Raw genomic sequence first — 24855 nt, 5'->3', positions numbered from 1 at the left:
CATACAGTTAATTCTATGTAAAGTTTGATTATAAAGTGCACATTTTACAAACACACCAGATCATATATTTCTAAACTATTATACTATTTTTATCAGTTGAAATGTTTACCTTCAAAGCTACTTTTGGCTGCTGTCATTGTTCAAAATAAATTTGCAATTAATATTTTAGAGTTTTTGGGTTCTAAGTATAGCACATTATCTGAGTATCTTCAATAGTAACAAGTCTTTTTCCTTTACATGTAGAGCAACATTTTGTAACCAAGTTATGTGATAAACCTTGGTAATACTATTTTAGGTCAAATTTCATTTCATAGGAAGCACGTGGTGAGTTAAAATGTTCAGAACCATCACTTACTCCTTTGGCTTCACACAGAATCCCCCAAATACATCAGAATTTCAGGAGAAAAAGAATTTGATTGGACACTTGACTGTGAATGAAATATGCATAAATAGTGGGTGTTGAAGAAACAGATCCATATTTTCTTTGCTTTGGTATTGAGCACAATGCTTTCAAGGATTTCAGGGATATTGGAGGTATTTGCCACACTCTTAGCAGGTTTATTTTATGGTCATGGTGAATGATGCATCATATTCCATCAGCAGTTAGTACTGTTTTGGTTTCTCTGGAATGAGCTCTACCAATACCATATGTTCTGTTTATTTCTTATTCAAAATCATGACACAATTATTACAGAAACTTCCCTATGTTCAATTATCCTTTCAAAATGAACCATTTTTCAAATCTATTTGAAGATCCTAGTCTTCAAGGTCACCATTTTCATCTGACCCATGTTTTATTGGATCACCATTTTCAGGATTTAGCACAGTACCTGACAGAGAGTAGACACTCATGAGTAAATGAATGAATGTCATTCTAATTGACATTTTTCATGCCTATTTACAACATTTTGTACCAATAAAATCCTCACTATTGTCATTACTTCATTTTTATGAACTTCTAACATTTTATGTTAAAGACCTGTTTATTTTCACCCAAGTTTAATACCATCACTTTATACTCAGGAGACTCTCATATTCATGTCAACATGAAATATTCACTTTTCCTCAACACTGATGCTTATACGTGATAGGCTAGCCAAACTCAAACATAGAGCTAGGACAAGTTTTTTGTTGTTTTTTGTTTTAACTAGGACAAGTTTTACTGCATTACAGCATGTCCCCTTCTTATTGTTATTCCTTCTCTATAAGCCATGGAAAAATAATTAAATGTCTGAAAAATTACAAAGTAAAAGCTAAAGAGAATCACTGATTTATTAAGTGGCTAACAACAAACACACAGAAGACTGATCTGGCCAGAAAGTTTGTTGGACCGTGTTTCAAGAACAGAATAAATAAAGTTTTAATTTTAATAATTCATTATAATATAGTTCTATTATACTGGAAAAGAAATATATTTGCCATTAAATTGAGCAATTACCTAGATAGTACTAGCATTCCATAAATGTTAGAGCTGGTATTATTGCTAGAGCTATAGATAAACACAGAAGAGTAAGTTTATTATTTGTGTATGAAAGAGTCATTTGAGTCTAGTCCTGCAAAGCAGGAAGAATGTTTTCAATGAATTAGAAACAAAAGACAAAGAAACAAAGCAGGAATTTATACAAGGAGAAAAAAGACATATTAGACAAGCAATAAAGCAATCAATTACTACTGTGAAGAAGATGGACGTAAGATAATGTAAGAAGAAAAAAGCATTGAAAATACCATAGGAAAAGAAACAAATGAATATGGAATAGTCTTAAAGCATAATTGACAGCATTTGTAAAACCACTTTACTTTTAAAAATCTGCTTAAGTCTACCTATTTGTAGTGCACACATAATCAACAATAGAATTGAAAGGAAAATATGAATGAGAAAAAAGTTGATCCTTTATTTTAATTAAATAATAAGCAGGTGGAGGTTATAAACAATTCAAGGTTGTAGTATAGTTCCTATGTGAAGAGTAACAGCCCCTTGTATATATAATTTATTTAAATATCAAAGTGAAATATTATTTTAGGAACAGACATTATGAAAAAACACACTATATTTCTGTTAGTGCTAGGCAGAAAAATACTATCATTATATTATTGGTACAAAAGATTGTTTTCCCTACACATGATCTCCAAGATAACACTTCATTTTGTACCTCTCATTGGTGGGCACAAGGAGAAAGAGAAAGGAAATATGTCACCATTTAGAAAATAGAATATGAAGATCCAGTAATTTTTTTCTAATCTTTACTGCTTTGATGCTATAAAAAGTCCTCAGACTCTAAAATAACAGAGAATTAAACCTTTTAAAATATTTTTCCAGATCATAGGTGAACTTAAAACCTATGTTATCAAGCAGATCAGATTTTGGAAGTAGAAGAAAAGTAGATTTCATATGCTGCTGGATCCTTGGGATGACCACCAGAGGCAATAGGCACGGTGTCAGTAGCACTGGGAAATGAGACCCTCTGCCCTTTTCACTGGGAAGTTCTTAGATGCTCTGCACTTGAATCTGGTATATCCAAACAGCAAACAAAAGGAAGGAACAAAAAGGAAGTCTAATGTAGAATGGGTTCCTTAGATCTGGTTCTTTAAGATCCTGAAGAATCATCACACAACAATAATCACACAATCTCCATCTATTCTGAAATGTTGTCCTCCTTCCTTCCTTTCTTTCTTTTCTCCCTCTCTCCCTTTCTCAAGGTGAATGGAATGTGCTCTGTGATATATACTTCAATGTAGAAAATGTAGGCAGTCCTCACCTTCCCTAGGTATCTTCCATTTAAAAAAAAAGAATCACTTTTTCACTTCCCCCAGCAACTGAAGATTTCTTTTTTCTTCTATACCCTCTTCTTTACACTGCAATCATTGTTATTGTCTGAAACTCTCTCTCTCTCTCCCCCCAACACACACCAACAAAATTCCTTAATACCCTCTAATCCAGAATCCTCTTTCTCAATTAGTCTCAGTTTCAGTGTTTAGTCTGATCTTCACTAAGAATCAGCACTAGAAATTGGGAAGAATTTATACTTGCTTTCAACACCAGTACACAATGTGGTCTTCCTCTTTATTCTCCAAATTCAAGTTCTGTCACTTGCTACAGTTACCCAACACTCCTGGGAGCCATAAGTCTAAATATCTTCAGCATGATCTTTCTCAGGCGCATCTAGGAAAAAATAATATAAAATACAGAAGAAAGTGAGCGCAATTTGTAAGTAATGCATTTTCTCATAGAAACAATAATAGCGGGAGTTAGTAAAGAACAGTGCTGTTAAGTGATATGTAGGCTTTAGATGAACTAAAGAGAGGGGGGAAATTCTGAAAAAAATATTATACAGGAGGAAAATATACCTAAAATTAAGTAAGTTTAAAGCCTTAGACACCTGATCCTAAAAATATGTGAACTGCTGTGGGAAGTGACTTCCCACTGTTGATTCCTTAGTATGAGGAGAGTAAAAATCCATAGAAACTCGCAGTTTTTTCTTCAAAAAACTTGAAACTTGAAGGAGTTTTTCTTGCTTTAGGGTCGAGTCTACAGAATAAACTGGATTTTTGTAAATTCACTCTTATGTGACAGATCAGTGGGGAGAAAAACCCTGATAGAAAGTAAGGATACTAGAAAGCAAAGTCAGGGAGCTCTGATAACATGGCAGTCTGAGATAATTCAGATCCATCCTAATGTGAGAAATTCACAGAAATGCTAGGTAAATTCTAACTCCCCAAAATTTAACACATACTTTATTTTATAAAGAGGAAACAAGGGGCTTCCCTGGTGGCACAGTGGTTGAGAGTCCACCTGCCGATGCAGGGGACACAGGTTCGTGCCCCGGTCCGGGAAGATCCCACATGCTGCGGAGCGGCTGGGCCCGTGAGCCATGGCTGCTGAGCCTGCATGTCCAGAGTCTGTGCTCCGCAACAGGAGAGGCCACAACAGTGAGAGGCCTGTGCACCGCAAAAAAAGAAAAAAAAGAGGAAACAAAAGAAAATCTAAAAATAAAAATGAGAGTAAAACAGAATAGCACATTCTAGAGCTGGCAGCTTGGTGACTCAATGAATTTGGAACATAAATATAGATCATATGTCTAGGGACTGGGATTTTAAAGCCCAGGCCGGGAGAGAAGACATCACAGATATCATCCTAAACCTACAAAAGAGGGAGTCTTTTTTGACTAATCGAAAGTATGCAAAACCGTGAGACTTGGAAACAATTGTTCTCATCAACAAACACTCCTTCTAGCCCAGAACATGCCAAGGAGCCTTGTTACTTTTCATGCCTCCAGTTGTGAAAAATGTCTCTCATATGTTGCTAAAACCATAAGCCTGTGGATTGAAGTCCAAATTTATACCATATATATTTATATATGGATTAAAGTCCATATGGTACAAGACTTTCCAAGCTAAAAATTTAATGGGGAGAGGAGGGGAACTGATCCTGGCTCTTGGAACCTCTAGAGCATCTAGAAAGAAACAGAAAAGTGGTCTGTTTAGATACACTCTAAATAATCAAGTAGGAAAGAGGGTAGGCAGGCAAAGTATGTAACATGATCCTGAAGTTATTCAAAAATCTGAAAGAGGGCCTCCCTGGTGGCGCAAGTGGTTGAGAGTCCGCCTGCCGATGCAGGGGATACAGGTTCGTGCCCCGGTCTGGGAGGATCCCATATGCCGCGGAGTGGCTGGGCCCGTGAGCCATGGCCGCTGAGCCTGCGCGTCCGGAGCCTGCGCGTCCGGAGCCTGTGCTCCGCAACGGGGGAGGCCACAGCAGTGAGAGGCCCGCATACCGAAAAAAAAAAAAAAAAATCTGAAAGAGAATATACAATAAACATGTTTAAAAGTATTGAAATGTTAAAAAGAATAGAAAAGAGCGATAAAAAGAGAAAATACAGAAGATTACGGAAATTTGTAACAGAAGCAAATAAAATTTCTAAAAATAAAATATATAGGAAAAGAGAATGAGTTAATAGAAAGAGTTGAATACATTACCCAGAATGCAACAAGTATGGTAAAACATAAAAGGCATGTAAGAAACAAGGAATATAGATTGTAAAAATGAAATGCAAATCTATTAGGAGTTCCAGAAGTTGAAAAGGGTGAGAACGGGGAATAGTAATAGTAAAAGAGATACTGAAATTTTTCAAGTGCTGGTGAAGGATATGATATGATTTCTCAAGTTAAGGAAGCCTATCACAATAAATAAAATAAGTCCACACCTGGAAAGATCATTGTTAAACTACAGAAACTAAAGAGGAAAAGAAAACAAAATCTTAAAATAATTAGGGAGAAGAGGCTTTGGGTCAGACGCCAACTGCACAGCCGCAGCATCCGGGGCTTTGAAAGATGTTGCATCTCTGCCTGCTTTCTACTCTGGGCATTCTGCTCCCATGGCCTGCTGCCACCACTTCACAGCTTAGTGACTATGGTGTTTTCCTCTTCCTACTTCCTTTTACCAGAAAATAATGTCTCCAGAATTAAAATTTAAGCTGAAAATAGACCTCGAGGGGACAGAAGCATGAATAACTCTGTGAGAATTTCATTTGCACTATTTCACAAGTAATATTCCATGATTTTCATATAGGTAATACTTGGTATATAGTAGCTGATCCCTAAATGTAAATTGCCCCCTCCCATCTCCAAACATTGATACTAGGAATCTAGAAAGGCTAGGATGCTCCAGATTTTCAGAATGAACAAGATATATATACTGCCAATAGAGATAGGAAAGTTGAATAGAGAAGGAAATTTCAAAGAAAAAATAAAATTACTTTCTTTCCCTACTTAGTTTGAGATCATCTATGAATATTTATTTGAATGTAGATGCCTTGTAGGATTTTTTTATTGATTAGAATTAGGTTCAAGTGGTGTGCCAGAATTTCCTAATCAGGCTGTGGAAAGAAGATAGCAGGTCAGAATTTGAGGATAGAAGATTTGTCTCCAAGTTGAGTGCATTCTGTCCATGTACTGAGTTGTGTCAGCTAAAGTAATAGCTTTTTAAGAAACTTTGCGCAGTCTATTCGGATCCCTCTCTTGGCTTAATGCCGATAGTAAATATCATCCCCAAAGCTTAAAACTTATTTTTTAATCTGGTTTAATATTCAGTCTCCAACTATCCTTCCTTGATGCAGTTGTGGTACTTATAATAGGTGTTTCTGAACTATTTATTGACATTAGGTGTTAAGCATGTTCACATTTTCAATTTTTTCTATAAATTTTTTAAAACCTTTTTAAATTTTATTTATTTATTTATTTATTTTTGTGGTATGTGGGCCTCTCACTGTTGTGGCCTCTCCCGTTGTGGAGCACAGGCTGCAGACGCGCAGGTTCAGCGACCATGGCTCACGGGCTCAGCCGCTCCGCGGCATGTGGGATCCTCCCGGACCGGGGCATGAACCCGTGTCCACTGCATCGGCAGGTGGACCCTCAACCACTGCACCACCAGGAAAGTCCTGTTTGTTTGTTCTTTAATTCTTCTAGGTCTTTGTTGAACATTTCTTGCATTTTCTTGATCTTTGCCTCTATTCTTTTTCCAAGGTCCTGGATCACCTTCACTATCATTATTCTGAGTTCTTTTTCTGGAAGGTTGCCTATCTCCACTTCAGTTAGTTGTTTTTCTGGGATGTTATCTTGTTCCTTCATCTGGTACATAGCCTTCTGCCTTTTCATCTTATCTCTCTGTGAATGTGGTTTTTGTTCCACAGGCTGCAGGATTGTAGTTCTTCTTGCTTCTGCTGTCTGCCCTCTGTTGGATGAGGCTATCTAAGAGGCTTATGCAGGGTTCCTGATGGGAGGAACTGGTGGTGGGTAGAGCTGACTGTTGCTCTGGTGGACAAAGCTCAGTAAAAGTTTAATCCCCTTGACTGCTGATGGGTGGAGCTGGGTTCCCTCCCTGTTGGTTGTTTGTCCTGAAGCAACCCAACACTGGAGCCTACCTGGGCTCTTTGATGGGGCTAATGGTGGATTCTGGGAGGGCTCACACCAAGGAGTACTTCCCAGAACTTCTGCTGCCAGTGTCCTTGTCCCCATGGTCAGACACAGCCACTGCCCGCCTCTGCAGGAGACCCTCCAACACTAGCAGGTAGGTCTGGTTCAGTCTCCCCTGGGGTCACTGTTCCTTCCCCTGGGTCCCAGTGTGCACACTACTTTGTGTGTGCCCTCCAAGAGTGAAGTCTCTGTTTCCCCCAGTCCTGTCAAAATCCTACAATCAAATCCCACTAGTCTTCAATGTCTGATTCTCTAGGAATTCCTCCCCCCATTGCCGGATCCCCAGGTTGGGAACCTGACTTGGGACTCAGAACCTTCACTCCAGTGGGTGGACTTCTGTGGTATAAGTGTTCTCCAGTCTGTGAGTCACCCACCCAACAGTTATGGGATTTGATTTTACTGTGATTGTGCCCCTCCTATCACCTCATTGTGGCTTCTCTTTTGTCTTTGGATTGGGTATCTTTTTTGGTGAGTTCCAGTGTCTTCCTGTCAATGACTGTCCAGCAGCTAGTTGTGATTCTGGTGTTCTCACAAGAGGGAGTGAGAACACGTCCTTCTACTCTGCCATCTTGGTTCCTAATCTGTAGCCAGAATCTTTTGATATCACTGCTATTGGTCAATACATCACAGAGTTAAACACTGTGAATCTTACAATAGAATTAAACATTAAGGTATTTCTAATGAGTATCTCTTTAGAAATGTGGTCATATCGTCTTTTCAGTCTGTCTTATTTAATATTTGCTTTGTGTAATTGGATGAATCAAAATACATAAAGAATACTTGCAAGGTCATTTTGAGTTTTTATTTCCTACATAAAGAAGTGTGCAAATATTGGCAGAATGCACATTGCATTCAAAAGGCCCAATATAATATAGTGTCAGTCAAGTTTTAAACTTTAGCTCGCATATACCTTGTATTTTATTCTGCCAGTGATTACTTAGGAGTCATTCAAACAGTAATTTTCACTTCTTATTTATATCTATAATCATCGGGATTTAAAGTTTGTACCAGTGTAGTGTTAACGGAAAAATAGTATAATCCATAATAAGTATGACAATTGAATCTGTCGGTAAAACTGATGAGCATTTTTTCTCCATCAGCAATTCAGCAACTTATCTAAGAACTGAGTCACACAAGAACAAATACGAAAAAGCCAGTGAGGATCTAAGTTACATAGAAAAATATTGAATCTGTGTGTGAAAATGGTATTCATCAAGCCAGCTGACTTTACTGATTTTCTTTGTACATGATACACTCATTTGCGTCAATAACTTTAAGACAATCTATTGGAAGCAGAATAACAAACTTCTATTTGATTACCCAGAATTTGGCATATTTAAAAATTGAGGGCATAAAGTGTTAAAAAGGAAATCAAAGAGTTTGTTACGTCAGTCAGCAACACAGAAACTCTTTGGGGTGATGCTATAATGCAATATAAATTTAAACTAATTTTACTCAAGGCAGCAATTCTTTCAGACCTGGTATTTGAGATTTCCACCAGTAGGAATAAATACAATAATAAATATATGAATAATCAAGAAGTGAAATTGCCGTGTTGAGTTTGATTCTGGATATTAACTGGAAAGAAAGCAGTAAGCCCTCTGAGGAGGTTTTCTAACTCAATAGACCTTTATCCATTGTCTGTACTCAAAATCAAGACTCCTTGTGGTACCCACCCATCCTACCCTCAACAGTTTGTCAGCAGCAAGCCAGTGGCACCCAAGGGTGATGGAGCAATGGCTCTCATGCTGTGACTGGTGAAAACCTGTTCTCAATTAGTTATATACTTTTTTTTTTTTTTTTTGCGGTATGCGGGCCTCTCACTGTTGTGGCCTCTCCCGTTGCGGAGCACAGGCTCCGGACGCGCAAGCTCAGCGGCCATGGCTCACGGGCCCAGCCGCTCCGCGGCATGTGGGATCTTCCCGAACCGGGGCACGAACCCGTGTCCCCTCCATTGGCAGGCGGTCTCTCAATCACTGAGCCACCAGGGAAGCCCTAGTTATATACTTTTAAATCCTCTCTCAATTGTCTTTCTTGGTGTTCTCAAGCTGCAACTTCACAGTCATGAATTCTAAATTCTCATGAGTAGTTTTGGAGATTTTCTGTTTCATCCCTTGGTCTCCTTTGTGTGCTCAGTTGCTTCCAGTCCTCCAGAGACTCATCTAACCCCTGTCCCATTTTAGGATATTATGCAATGCTAGGATCTACAACCTTTCTTTCACCAGATTTCTGACCAAAGTCATTCTTTGGGTTGTTTCTGAACTCATTTTTTTGATTCACAATTTCATTTTAGTATCCTGTAGATTTTTAAAATATGGGTTATATTAAAACACCTTTAAAATCAATACACAGTGATTTCCTTTTTTAAAAATTGTGTATGATCTTTTTAATTATTACAAAAGCAGTTCAGGTCCATTATAAAACAAAATAGGAAATACAGACAAGCAAGAGGGAGAAAATCTAAAATGTGTGTAATCTCACCAACCACAAATAATGACGTTTATAATGTTGTTTATTTGTCCATACCTTTTCCTGTGCAAATAGCTTTTGTACAAATGGGTAATTTTTACATAACTGTTTTGTAGCTTAATATATCTAGTAACATCACTTGCACATTTTTCAGTGTTCTCAAAAGTTATGTCTTTTAAAATGTATATAGTGCTAGATACCACGATTTCTTCTAAGAATTTATTTTATTATAGTAAGAAATTTTTCCCCGATTTTTAACAACAGCCTAACATGCCCAAATATAAATTTCTTCTGATAAATATTTTACATAAACACACTGCAGCTAATTATCAGCCCTTACATATACCTCTGCACATTTTGAACAGTTTTCTTTATTAAAAAGATTTTGAATTTAAAATCATCTAAGTCACATATTATCTTGACACATTATCCACTTTGGAAATGTGCAGCAGTTGTCTTCTAAAATAAATTATTTCATAAAGAGGAAGTAATGGAATAGGCTATAAACCACGCTGATGAATTTTCAGCTAGTACTTTCTTTAGAAAACAAAAATAAACAAAAACAATTATGCATCTCTCCTTAGCACCAACTTTTTCAATGAATTCAGAAAATTTATCTCTAATAAAGAAGTTAGTACAGGAACATTTAGAAAAATAATAAAAAATATAATATAGAAAGAAATATAAACAATAACTTTTAAATTTGCTTATTTAAATAATACATCAGTGAGGTGTGCGTATACCATCCTGATAAACTTAACTTTAGGTATCACCTGCACATCTCCTCCCGCTAAGAGAGCCTCCTCTGACAACAAAACACTTAGATATTTCCATATTCCATTATGGCAGTCATCATTTTCTTTATAAGGATTTTTTGGTTTGTCTCTCCACTCCACTTCAGTTCCATTAGAGAAGGCAGAGTCTTTCGATCTTTGAATAATCAGAGCTTACTCTGGTGCTTGAGAGAGCCAAAAACTTTTATTGGGTAAATCAGTCAATTCATTCATCTATTAATCAATGACATGATGCCTAAACAAGTCACTATGAATACTTAACAAATAGTAGGAAGAAGAAAACTAACATGTATTAAAAGCCAACTAAGTGCCAAGCCTCTGTTAAATCTTTGTAGACTTTATCATTTTACTTTTTCCTGTATCTTTCCTTCTCTGATGTTTTAAATTATCTCACATTTTCTATAAATGATTATTAGCTAATAAAACATATAGCAACCTACATGTAATAATAGATCCTATTTTGTGTGATATAATAAAAGGTTTTAGATAATTTATAAATACATATATGTATATATACCCAGAGAAGAACTTATTATTTATAAAAATACAATCTCTAAAAAGCAAGTAACAAAATATCTTGCAAGTCTAAGAACCTCATTTATATTTCACATATGCTGTAGACACAGCCCAGAAACTCAGATGTGATGCTTATAAATATGCATGAAGTATAATTAGCTTGGAAAATGCTGCTTCATCACCTGTCCTGATACTGCTGATGTGCTTCAGTGACTTACTAAGCAATGTTGGAAAATGAACTCTCCAAATTCCAATGAATTGAAACAGTTCTGTTCATCCATAACGTGTTAGTGTTTTCCATTCTGTTATCATATGAAAGACTTGTCTTTTAAACCTGGATTGTTAGTACACTGCTTATAGCTGACAATTGTACTCCATCATCTCTTTACTTTAATATTTTGAAGTGCTCCTTGAAACATTGAAACTTGTCTTATTCCTCCACATCTCTTGAACCCAAACCTCTCATTTCCAACGCCCTTGCCTAAGGTTACAACTCTATTTTCTCTGGCTCATACTATTACAATAGACAACTGATATCTCTTTTTCCTCTCACACAGCTGCCCAATTCCTCTTCCTGGACTATTGCTCTGAGCATACATTCCTACTCAGAAACTTTTAATGGCTCCATATTGCTTATTGTCCGGTTTCCTTAGTCTAACATTCCAACTTTCCAGAAACTGACTCCAAACTACCTAACAGCCTTACTTCTTAACACTGCCCTTCAAAAATCTACAGTGCTTTGCAACCAAAATACTTGCTCCCCCATCCACACATCAAAATTCCCTGTCTCCTTGTCTTTCCTTACCTTGTTGCTACAATATCTCCTACACCCCCATATATACTGCCCATCTCTTTACATCTGAGCAAGGAGTAGTTGACTAAGAATCCAGGAAGAAATCACTGGCTACCTGAAAAACAGGAAAAACAAGATGTCTGGAAGCAAAAGGCAGGTAACACTCATAAATGCAAGATAAGAAATTGACAGCAGGGAAGTTTATCAGCAGATGAACTTCAGTCAGGATTTAGTCATGTTGCTGGATGATGGTGCAAAGGTCCAATGGAAGATCATTGAACTGATAATCATCTAGTCAGCCTCATCAGAAAAATTGAGAAAGGCCACCAATATTCAATATCAGGAATAAAAGAGGTGAAATCACAGCAACTTCTGCATACAGTAAAGGATAATAAGAGAAAATTATGAACAACTTTATGCCAAAAATTAGACATTTTTAATGAAATGGGCAAATTCTTTGAAAATCACAAACTACTGAAACTCATCCATAAATAAATAACTTGAATAGCCCTATACTCATTAAGGAATTATATTTGTGTTTTAAAACCCTCACATACATGCACACACATGCACGTGTGCACACATACGCACACACACACACACACAATTCAGTTCCAAATGACTTCACTGGTGAATTCTACCAAATATTTAAGAAAGAAGTAATAAATTCTTCAGAGAATTGAAGAGGAGAAAATATGTCCCACCTCATTCTAAGAGGCCAAGTATTACTATGATACAAACCAGACAAAAACATTACAAAAAAAATGAGAAAATTATAGAGCAATATCCCTCATGAACATAGATGTAAAAATTATGGACAATGTTAAAACAAATCAAATCCAGCCATTTATTAAGATAAGGTACAAACTAGAAGAGCATATTTGCAAATTACATATCTGATGAAAGATTTGTATTCATATTATGCATAAATATCTTTCAAAACTCAATAAGAACAAAAAACCCAGTTAAAACTTGGACAAAAAATTTGAACACTTAGCCAAAGAATAAATAAATAAGCACATGAAAAGATGCTCAACATTATTAGTCACAAGGAAAATGCAAATTAAAACCAAATGATGTACACACCTATTAGAATGTCTAAAATTTTAAAAGACTGACTATATCAAGTAGTGACAAGGATGTAGGCAAACGTAACTCTCATACACTGCTGGTGAGATTTTAAAATAGTACAAATAATTTAGAAAACATGTTGATAGTTTCTAAAAAATGTAAACATACATCTGCCAGATAATCTAGCCACTCCACTTAGAGGTTTCCACTCCAAGAGAAATCAGCATATGTTCATACAAAGATGTGTACACAAATGTTCATAGCAACTCTATTTAGAATAGCCAAAGCTGGAAATAATCCAAATGTCCATCAAGAGATGAATGAATAAATAGATTGGGGCATATCCATGTAAATAAAAAAGGGATCACATGTTGATACACACACAACATGGATAAACATCAAAATAATTACACTGAATGAAAGAAGCCAGACAAAAAGAAGAGTACATACTGGATGATTCTATTTGTATAAAATTCTATAAAATGCAAACTAATAGTGATGGAAAGCAGATCAGTGTTTGTGTAGAGACGGGGGAAGACAAGGAGGGGTGGAAGGGAAGGATTGAAAAGAAATGATGGGTATGTTCTCTACCTTGATTGTTTGGCAGTTTCATGGGTGTATAAATGTCAAAACTTATCAAATTGTAAATTTTAAATATGTGAAGTTTTTTATACCTCAATAAAACTGCTGAAAAGTGTAAGAAAGTAGAAAAAAATAAATATTGCCCATCGCTGTTCCTAATCCCTCCACAGTTTCCACGGCTCAGACTTTAGCCTCTTTACACGTTGTCTGGCCCTCCTCTCTTACCTCATTTCTTTAATTTTCTTATGGACAGCAAGTCAACTCTCTCTCCCTCCTTTACTCCCATGCCTCACTTTGCATATCCAAGATTAGCTGTAATATGTTGGTTGTTAGATACCAGATTATGTTCTTGTAGAGAGGAATTCACACGTTAAGGCTATGGGGAAAGCTTGCTTTGTCTGGTTTCATCTTGTACTATGAATGACCCATGTTATCCTGATGGCTCAGGATCATCATTATCAACATTAGTTATTTTACTACAATAATATTGGCATCTATTGAAACCTATTTCATTCTTATCGATTTGGATTTCTGAGATTTAAAAACTCTTCTCTCTAGTTGTTAGTTTTTTCTTTCCTCATTGTCAGACAGATTGTCAGCTGTCACTTCAGCTGTTTTCCTGTGCCTATTTAGAGAATCTTCATCCTTCTTTCTTTGTAATTTCCTTTCTCTAATCTGTTTTGATTCAGGAAACCTATAACCAAGGGAGTAAGAACGGCATATAAATTTGGAACAAATATAGAACCTGAGTGGGTAATGGAGGCTTATTTTTTTTGAGTAAGGTACATTGGATTTGTGCCATTTATATTGACACTCTTCCTTTTTTTTTTCAAAATAAATTACACTTCTGTGGTGTCACTGTACCTAATTTCCCCCAGGAAACTGCAGGACTAAGAATTTCTGTGTTCTCAGTTGAAGAGAGTGTCCATTTCCCATAGAGTAATTTGTCAGGGTTGTCAGCTCTTTTTGCAAGTGCTAGATATAAATGCACAATGTCTCTTTTTGTTTATGTAGATGTTTCCTATATGTCCTTCTGTAGATGTCATAGTATTATATAATCAATCTGTTCTATGAACAATAGATTATTTAAAACTGTTGGAATAACACTTTAAAATAAATTTTGCCACTACAGTAGCAAGTTCTGAAATCTCTCCTAGTTTAATGTTTAAATCATATGACTGATAAAAAATGTTATTAAGGCACTGGAGATGTATTTGAAGAGTATTCTGTCTGGGCTGACCTGAGTTCAGATCTATAACTTCAACAGTAAGTATTTAGCATTCTCTAGCTCATCTTGCACCCTGAAATACTCTTCCAATTTAAAATTTACAGGTAAGATCCTATTTGATTTATCTTTTGGTATTAATGTACTATGTAATGATTCTTGAAGAGCAAACACTATTAAAATGGATAACTAAACATTCAATTTAAATGATCGTTTTCCCATATCACTCTATTATCTTTGTGTCACCTCTTTTAGTCCAAGGCTCAACAAATGCATCTTTGCTAGGAGATGATTGTGGCTCAGAGATTGTCATTTAGAAGATTTTGTTTTGCCCTAGTACTCTGAGATGCATTTCAAAAAAGGAGCAGTGTTCTTCCTCAATTCAACACCTAGGGTACAGAAAATTCTCCCCCACTTACCCCACAACTTGAATGAAATGTGCTTAGGGATAAAGTCAAGGATGTGCTTAGATCTTAATTTGCTTGACCATTTGACAGCACTTGATAGTGCTGACCAGTTTTGACCTTGCAACATAGCCAGTCATCATACTCTGAGCCACTTCTGTATCTCTTGATTTCCATAATATCATGCTCTCCTAGGTTCTCTTTGTCCTTTCTGGAATCTCAATCACCTTGCCAACCCAGCCTTCTGTACCTGCCTTTAAATGTTGGGATTCCTAAGGGTTCTATTTAGGCTTTCTCCTCATCTCCCAATAAACAGTCTCCTGACTTTAGTCACAAATACGTGCTGATAATTTATTATTCTGCATATGTAGCCCAGAATGCTTTCCTGAAGGTAAACTCTGTGTACCAATTGCCTGCTAGATATGTCTACTCCATAATTCTTTTGTTTTAGATATGTGACACTTCTTTTTCTGTCCACAGGCAACAGGTCCTCAGGGTTCATTACAGGAAGATGCCAAAGGCTCTCTTCAGAAAAGCTTCAGGTTTCTTAATGAAGCCAAGAAGTTAGCAAATGATGTAAAAGGTTAGTGTGGCCATTTTTTATTATTATTTTCTGTTTAATTGTAGTTGTAATTGGTAGGATATTTTATCACATTATTGGAAAAGTGTAATTGTTGCAGCATAATTTTTATGATTATTTTTACTATCTAGATTTAGTGCAAGTAAACTCTCTCATCAATATTTTGCCTTCACACCTCACTTTGCACTGGACAATACTTCATAATTTTTAAACCTAATTTCTATAGCATCATTTCATCTGTATCTAGAGTATAGGAACTTTTAAAGTATGATAAATTTTAAAGAGCACCAAACCCCACCTTTTTTTTTTTGACTTTAGAAATCATAGTCACAAAGGAATCAATCAGGCAGATGTAGTATAAATATCCTTGTGAAACTCTCGATTTAGTGGGGCACGTCTTGAAAAGTTTTCACCTTTTAAATACACTTTTATGTATTTTATTCCTAATTCAAGGATCAAAGTGCATAATATATCTACCCTGATATATTATGGGTTTTGCATTAAAAATGTATTATTCAATACAGCCACACTCTAGATAAGCTATTATATTTTTATTTCATTCAAATATCTCCTGTTCTCATTTAATTGCCTCCTGTTTCTATCTTCAGTCTCACTCACCCTTTTCTGGCTTGCATCCAGCTCTGCAACCTTACTGAAACATTCATGTCCTCTGAAAACATGCTACCATTTCAAGCCTCCACATTCCACAGTGTTCATTCTTCTCTTTGGAACTTCTCACCATCCTTCTTTCTTTTTCATCCAACTGCCTTCTACCAGACCTTCAGGATTTAGCTCAAATGTCATCTTCTCTGGGAAACCTAGCACCCCATCTGAATTACTTGCCTCTTCTCTGTGCATCCCTTTCTCATAGACTTATCAAATCACTGCAGCCATGGACTTGGCTTCCATCTTCTTGAGGACAGTCACAGGGTCTTCTTTTTAACTTTGTATTTCTAGTGTATAGTATCACAATGACTATCTCAAATCAGGAAATAAGCATATTTTTAAAGTAAAAGAATGGTGTTGGTCTTTACTAACCTTAGAAAGAAAAGAGATTTTATCATCATTTATACTTGTCATCCTTTAAACGAAGAGTCTCCAGTAGAGGCCAGTATGGAATTACACGATCTTTCTCCATTATAGATGGCACTCTGATAGTAAATGCTTTGGATTACATATCACAGGTGAAATACAACCCCTTATATATATATATAAAATCCTATGCAGGAGACTGCACGTATTACAACCTGAACAGTAACTATAGAGTCAACCCTATTTTCCTATTGGGCAAGTTGAGTTGATCTCATTAGTTTGCCATCACTCCTTCATCTCCAATGTCCTTGCCCGGAGCTGGGATCAGGGTGAGGTGAGAGAGGTTGAGCCATGCAAGTGCAGAGTTAGATCCTGTTTTTATTTTAAATGTTAATATTTGCTCATCATTGATCTTTTTTGATTAAAAAAAATACTGCATTAAAACATTTTTACCTTGATCACTGAGTTTTTTGGTGCCCCTTTGAATTTCACACCTGAGGGGAGTGCCTGAGTCACCTCACCCTACTTCCAGCCCTGCCCTTGCCTCTATTTCCCCACAAATACTGGTGTTATAAAAATGAAAATAGGGCCTCCCTGGTGGCGCAAGTGGTTGAGAGTCCGCCTGCCGATGCAGGGGATACGGGTTCGTGCCCCGGTCTGGGAGGATCCCATATGCCGCGGAGCGGCTGGGCCCGTGAGCCATGGCCGCTGAGCCTGCGCGTCCGGAGCCTGCGTGTCCGGAGCCTGTGCTCCGCAACGGGGGAGGCCACAACAGTGAGAGGCCCGCATACCGAAAAAAAAAAAAAAAAAAAAAATGAAAATAGAATCTGATTTTTAAGAAATTTTTTCCAAGGGAGAAAGAAATCTAAGGACAGGCATGGTAGAAGGGGTTAGGTGACAGAAATGTTCATTAGTTTAAATGTCTTTTTTTGTACTTCAGGTAGTACATTATTTAAAGTAATGAAAACCCACAAACTACTCAAGTAATAATTCCTCCAGAAATCCAAGCCAAGGCTCTGATGGAGACAGGAATGTTTTCTTGCTACATTATGACATTCCCCTGATTTGTGGCCAATTACACAAGTTATAAAATGGCTGTTAATCAGGGAAATGCCATATATTACCACCAGGAACTGCTGAAATAGGCCCTACAGAGCAGAATACTTTACAGCAGCTATTAAAAATAGAGATTTAGTCATTTCTCTCTCTATGGTGCCTGGACTTAGAAGGAATAAAAATGGTGAGGCCAGTATACACTCCATATTTCTAAGTTGTTCCTTGGTTCGATTCAGTACAATCCAGTTAGCTCATGAGCTTTAGTCATGAATGACTTAGAGCTTCCCCCTGCCATTTTTATGCTGTCCTTGCCTTGAGGGAACCTGAACTTGCCAGGAGCAATTTGTTTTGCTTTTTAATTTTTGAATATACATTTGTTAAAAGTAAATTTGCCCTTCTGTGCATTTGAGACTTGAAGCCATTCTACATTGAATTGATTGAACGTCCATGGAGATAAAAATTGTTTTGTTGAAGGATATAGGGTTTGGTACAAATTGATGATTGAAAGAGTTAGAAGATAAATTAATGCCACTGGGTGAATTAATACTACTTTGTAGATTGACGAAACATTTTTGTCAATAAAATGGCTGGTTGAGGTTCTCATGGAATGTGTACAGGGCAAGGAATGAAGCTGAGGATGGTATATTAGAAGTCTGAAAATACTAAGATTCTATAATTATATACCTGATCTTATATAGAGTAACTTTTCAACTTTATTTTACTTCTTAATTTATCCCTACTTTTCATCTTTGCCCAAAATAAGTGAAACTATTTAATTACTTATGAACAAATAGATAACATTTCTGTAAAATGGACGACACGCATATGGAATAAAAAGATCTATTTCCAAGCCCAAGAATATGGAGTCAGTGAATTGTATGACATATGATGCTGTCCAAAATATGGAACAGTGCCAGAATTATTCCAAACATTTACTTTAATCAAATTAATCCATACTTTTCTTCTGTACTATGATTCTCCAGACACTGAGTCATTAAGTCCAGACAAGTGTATCAGAATGGTTTTGCGATCATGAATATAATAACACTTGCAATTACTAACCTGTTAAGAATCTATGTTATTATCTCAGATTAGAAAAAAGAGAATAAACAGGAATATTGCAGTGATGTTAAGCCAAAGTATGACTCAGGAGTTAAATATTGTGGGACACTAGTCTTCATAGTCTGCTGGCTTTCCAAATAAAGTCGCTATTCCCTGCCCCCCCAAAAGTAAATAAAGCATTTTTATATTATTAAAAATATACTCTTTTTGGGAATTCCCTGGGATCCAGTGGTTAGGGCTTCATGCTTTCAGCACCGAGGGTGCGGATTCAATCCCTGGTCGGGGAACTATATCCCAGAAGCCGTGCGGTGCAGCCAAAAGTATACATATATATATTCCTTTTGAATTTGCATACTACCATTTGCCAGAATCAGCCTTCCCATAGGTAGGCATATGAAAGAGAAACAAAATCCATTCCATTGACAAAAAATAATTTTGGACTAAATGGAAAAAACCAAGCCTGGATCCCCTAGCCTACTGTAGTCTGAAGAACAAAGCAATCTTTTCCTGTAGAAATTGCTGATTCCTCATACAGAGTTTTTGTTCCTCCTTAACCTTGTGAATATAGAAAATTGAGAAATTGAAACCGAATTGGGCTTGGTTTAGGAGTTAAAAGGAAAAGGGGCAAAATAGTGGCCAAACATAGAAGGACAGGAACTATTAGAACCAGAGAGAGTACTTGTCTTACTTAAAGTTGTTTAAAGTACATTTCTTTTAGAATATCTTGCTGGCCCAAACAAAACAAGCCTACAAGCCCACAGTCAGGCTTTAGAGCTTGCCCTAAAGGAGCCACATGGAGTTTTTGATGTCTGGTCATTTTGATTTCTCATTCCACTGGCTGAAGAGAGGATTCCCTCTATCCTGATATCTTTTAAGTCTTTGGAGATCTTGCCACCAGGCAAATTCCCCTTCCTCCTCTCCTTGGGCTTCTACTACAACCGTGTAGTGGGGTAGAAGAGCCTGTGCAGTTGCAGCTAACAGCTGTTGAGGACCTAGAAAGCACAGTGCCCATGCTGAACAAGAGCTGACTTGGCACTTTTAGATCAGGACAAAGTTTATCGGTAATATGCCTTCCTATAAACACAGGTTCCATTAAGTGATCTTAGAAGTTCCCATACATAGTCACTGGTACATGTCTGGACAAAAGAGGCAATCAGAGATAGGACACTTTGCAAACTTGTGACAGTAACAGGCGAAAGGGAAGCATAGGATAATAATGTCATGAAAGAAGACTAGGTGTACCCCAAAGTGGAAAGACTGGGTGTAGCAACCTCATCAAATCAATTAACAAGATGCTAGGGGCAGGAATAGTGTTCTGAATTTCACCCAGCTTTCTTCCTTAAACAGCTGCTCTTCCTGCACAGACGTTGGGATCCTGTACTCAGTCATGGGGTTGACCTAGGGGCAGGTTCTTAGAAATCTCAATATTAAGAAGACAAAGGACTATATAAGTGGATGAAAAATTATAGTAAAGTAACTTGAGGGAAATTGTACTTCTTATGTTCTTAAAATATCCAAAGGTGAAAACATAATGCAGGGGCTTCCCTGGTGGCGCAGTGGTTGAGAGTCTGCCTGCCCATGCAGTGGGCGCGGGTTCGTGCCCCGGTCTGGGAAGATCCCACGTGCCGCGGAGCAGCTGGGCCCGTGAGCCATGGCTGCTGAGCCTGCGCGTCTGGAGCCTGTGCTCCACAACGGGAGAGGCCACAACAGTGAGAGGCCCACGTACTGCAAAAAAACAACAACAACAACAAAAAACCCCATAATGCAATGTAATAAAATTAATAAATTGTACAGAGCAATCATATATTATATAATTTAGTACAGTTGACCACCTTTGATATTTAAAGCAAAATCATTTAAGTCGAAGAAATACTAACAGATTGAATAAACTTCATAAATATAGTGGAGCCAACAATTTAACAAGTTAGTCAGGCTTCAAAGCTGATGCTTTTAACCACTGCTGGACAAAAACGCTGGGCTTTTGCCATGGTGCAGAGGTGACACATTAAAACTCATGGCCCTAACAAATATTTGATAAAGAATGAGTGAATGGAAGAGAGTAGCAGGAATCTCTCATTACCAGAAAGGTCAAAATCAAGGTTTCCACCTGACTTCATACAGATCCCTTACCTATTCCAAACTTGCTGCTTCGGAACTGCAGATAGAAGCTCTGCAGAGATTAACCTGTTCTCTAATTCAGAAGGAGCCTCTAGAACAAAAGATGAAACAGATTTGTAGCCTTGTAAAATTTTTTTACAAAGAAATCTTAAAGAGAGGATATTTCTCCATTTTTTGGTAAAGGAGCAAGTCAGAAGTGATATTGAGTACAAGTAGTAGCTCATAAGACAAATGTCATGGTAATGAAAATTTTGCTTGCAAAATGTTATCTATATGGTAATTTTGCAGTAGATTCTACTTAACTAGATCCCTTCAAAATTAAAAACATTTCTACAAACTTCACCCTTGTGAATGAGGGATTGTCTCAAGGTATTTATTTATGTTTTGTTCATATTAATAAAAATTAAAAATTGCATTTGAGGAACTTAACTAGATGAGTGTCAACAGTCAAAATAGAACATTCCCATTAAAATCTATAAAAATCATTCTTATATTTAGTTGAAAATGAGAGCTATATACATATATTAAAAAAAAGTATAATAGAAAATTTAACAACTTTAGTTTCTGGATGATGCGGTTTAAACGAAGAAGAAAGCAAATCATAAATAATATTATTGAAAACTGGCAAACATACCAGGGCAATTATCAGGCCAATATAAATTATCAAACCAACATGAATTATTTGTTACTATTTAGTAACTGCCTGTGATAAATCCAGTACTTTCTCATACATCCTTCAATTGATTTCTCATATCAGTCATATGAAGGAAGTTGTTATCTTCATTTTACACATGTAAAAAGGGGTAGAAATGACATTTGAACCCACAAATCCCAGCTCCATGTCCTGTAATAATTTCATTTCTCTAATGGCTAGAATTTGTAAAAGAATGCATTATTAATGATCAAAAATATACTTGTAATAGCTTTATTTTATTTTTTTATTTTTATTGAAATCTAGTTGATTTACAATGTTGTGTTAGTTTCTGCTGTATAACTGATTTACCTGTAATAGCTTTATTTTGAGATATTACATAGCATAGTTCAGTGTTAGCAGTTCCAAGTAAACTAAACTCTAATATGTTTAGCACAGTACCAGGAATGAGGTCAACATAAGTAAATGCATATTATTAATGGAAGTAACATACAACTCTGTCTAGTGATTTTCATTCTGAATATGTCTACCTGGTTCAATGTCAATGGTTATGCAACAAAGGTGAATGATATTTTCAGGAATGTTCACAGTCTACCCTGGCTGTTCTGCTTCTTTCCCTCACTTTATGAGCTCTGTCTCTGATGAACCCATTCCTGGACATTTGTCTTCTGATGTGGGAGGAGAGAATGAGAAAGGGAGAGCCAAAGCTGGAGCATGTGTGTAGCCTTTGAGGTTCGTTGGGTGTGATATCTAGAGAGAAGATAAATGACTTGGCTACAGCTAATGAGTATGAATACTGAAGAAATAAGGGGCAGAAAATGCACTATGATTATAATTTGGATCCTTTTCTTGTTCTCCAAAAATTACAAGTAAAGAATTGGGTTAGATATTTTTTTTAACTACCAATAATTCTGTTTCTTTGGCCATGTTACCATTCTAACTGGACCACATGCGTTCTTCCTTACATTTTGATTATAGATACCTCTGCCTCATATATCTTTGCATTTAAAGCCAGCCTTGGAGTGCTTATTTTTCTAGGTTTTCATGGCTAATATTTTGTAAGTTTTCCATTTTAAAATCTGTAATTCTTTTCTGCATACAACTTCTATTCATCTAAAGAATTAGACTGACAAAGCTATAAAGTGTTGAGACTTGGTTTGAGAAATTCCAAAAAGTACTTCAGAAAAAAATGACCAGAGTGTAAGAAAGGATAAATTAACAAGAAAATAGAGTCAAATAGCTGAAACAAAGAAATCAGAACAGGCTCAGAATATTCACATCTTGACTTTCTAGTACAGAAAGCAGAGGAACAAAATCACTGCTTTGAAACTTGAGGGACGGCAGTAACAATGTTCTTCAGATCAGTCGTTCTTCTGAATAATTGGCCTGATTATTCTGCCAGTATTTGCTATCAGAATTTATAACGTAGTGTACACCAAGTGATGCCCTTTAAATTAATGATTTTTGCAACTGTACATGTATATCTTGCTTGCCAGAACATTTTAAATGTTTCATTATTTAAAAAGTCAAATACAATCAAGAAACTAAGAAATGAAATTTGTACCATTCTATTTCCTTAATTGATGAAGACTTCTAAATTAATATCAAAAGAGCAGCCTTTAACTATTCTCAGGGAATTCATATAGCTATCACAGTCAAAATCAGACTGTCTTTATTTCAGAAAGTATTCTTTCCATAACCTAGTCAAAGATTTTACTTTAGTGCAGTGAAAGTAACAGAAGTACTAAAAGATAAGTGAATTGTGATTGACAGAGGAGAAAATCTAATTACTTGGAAAGTATATTTTGAAGGACTAGAATTGAAAATAATAATATCTTAGTGACTGAAATGGACATATTGATATTTTAGAGCCATGTTTTGCTGGAATACTTTATGCTTTGTTTTTCAGTGCTGTTAGGCCTTTGGCTTGGAACCTAAAAGCAGATGCCTCAAACAATATTATGTACTTATATTACTGCAGTATAACAGTGGTGTAATTCGTCCACCTATAAAACCCTGATATGAAATGGAGTGGATCATTAATTAATATGTTCAGTACTCCTTTTCACACCCAGTACACTGACAGTTAAGAATCCTCTATCTATATTCCCTTCCCTTTGCTATTCTTCCCAGATGAAGGACAATAAAGGCAAGCATTGTTCCCTAAGCTGCCAGTGGCTTGTTTGGTTCTTGCAAGAAGCCAGATGCACTGCCTCTACAAGGGTGGACACACAATCAAATCAAGACTGTTCTGGCTCTGTTCTGTGAGATGTAGTCTCTCCTGGTCTGCCCACTCTGGGTACCAGGAAAGTGACGAAAACAACAGTCTCGGTGTTGGCAAATAACGGTCTTCCCCAGTCCAAGTTGCTTATTTATTTTACTGTTTTAGATAAAAAAAGCAAAAATATTTGCACAGAGAAAACGATTTAACCAGCACAACCAGGTATGAAATGAAAGGTTTTAGTACACTGTCGCTCACACCATCATTAACTGCCTTACTTGTTCCATTCCTAGTTTTTATCTGCTATAAAATACAATATTATATACAAAGTAACTTAAAATTCAGACATGTTAAAAATTAGTAGAGAGAAGCTGGAAAATTTACAGTAGTAATATTACATTAGTAATAGTAAATAATATATTTTAATTTTAAAGTAAGCATGCTAAAGTACCAAGAAAAACCCTATATAAAGCCTACTTGAAGTAATTTGTAAAATATTATTTTCTCTATAAAAAATTGGAAATGTGCTAGAAGCTATTTATTCATTCTTTTGATTTTTGTTTTTTTTAAAATAAATATTAATAAGTGATATTTAGTAAAGTTGGGAGATTCTGCTTAACAATCATATCTATTTGAGATTTTTAAAAGCTAATTCAATGATTCATTTTGGTAATAAAATTTTTAAAATAATGACATAATGGAAGTGATGTCAAGAGGGCATCATTATAAATGCCATAAAAGACCAAATCTGTCAAAGTTTTTTCTCCATAGAAAACCATCAACTTAAGTCAAATAAAGATCAGATACCGAGAAGAAAATGTAATTGTTGAACATGTTGAAGTGTCAAATGGTCTTATAAACACATATTTTATATTCTGGTCTGAAATATATTTATGGACTCATGGCAATAAAGTAAATCAATTTCTTGCTTTTAACTAAATTTTTATTAAAATAACCTGAAATTTTATATCCATGTATCAGTTCAGAGATGATTAAAATTATTTCATCCTTTTTTGTTTTCTGTTCACAGAAAATGAGGAACATCTGAATGGCTTGACAACCAGATTAGACAATGCCAATGTCAGAAACAGGGATCTCCTGAGAGCTTTGAATGACACTTTGGAAAAGTTATCAGCCATTCCAAATGGTAAGCATTCAGGACACTGCAAACTGTGCCAGTGGATATGAACTCTTAAAGAAGGTTCTAACTTCTGCTTTGTTTTCCTAACACTACATTTGTACCATTGTCAGGCTATTCGATAACAGTTTTCTTACTTATGAATTCTTCTTTGTGAGAATGAGAAACTAAAT

At 36.2% G+C, this 24855-nt stretch overlaps 1 protein-coding gene across 1 annotated transcript in view; it reads left to right on the top strand.

Annotated features, from left to right (window-relative positions):
* Positions 1–24855, top strand: part of LAMA2 (laminin subunit alpha 2) — a 614367-nt gene that overhangs the window by 509873 nt on the left and 79639 nt on the right. Inside the window, exons 41-42 of the mRNA XM_060114490.1 lie at positions 15304–15406; positions 24575–24691. Coding sequence (XP_059970473.1) covers positions 15304–15406; positions 24575–24691 — 220 coding nt within the window. The remainder of the gene's footprint in view (positions 1–15303; positions 15407–24574; positions 24692–24855) is intronic.

Source organism: Mesoplodon densirostris, chromosome 12 (genome assembly GCF_025265405.1).
Source record: "Mesoplodon densirostris isolate mMesDen1 chromosome 12, mMesDen1 primary haplotype, whole genome shotgun sequence".
NCBI classification, from domain to species: Eukaryota; Metazoa; Chordata; class Mammalia; order Artiodactyla; family Ziphiidae; genus Mesoplodon; species Mesoplodon densirostris.
This window is presented reverse-complemented; position numbering and strand designations above follow the sequence as displayed.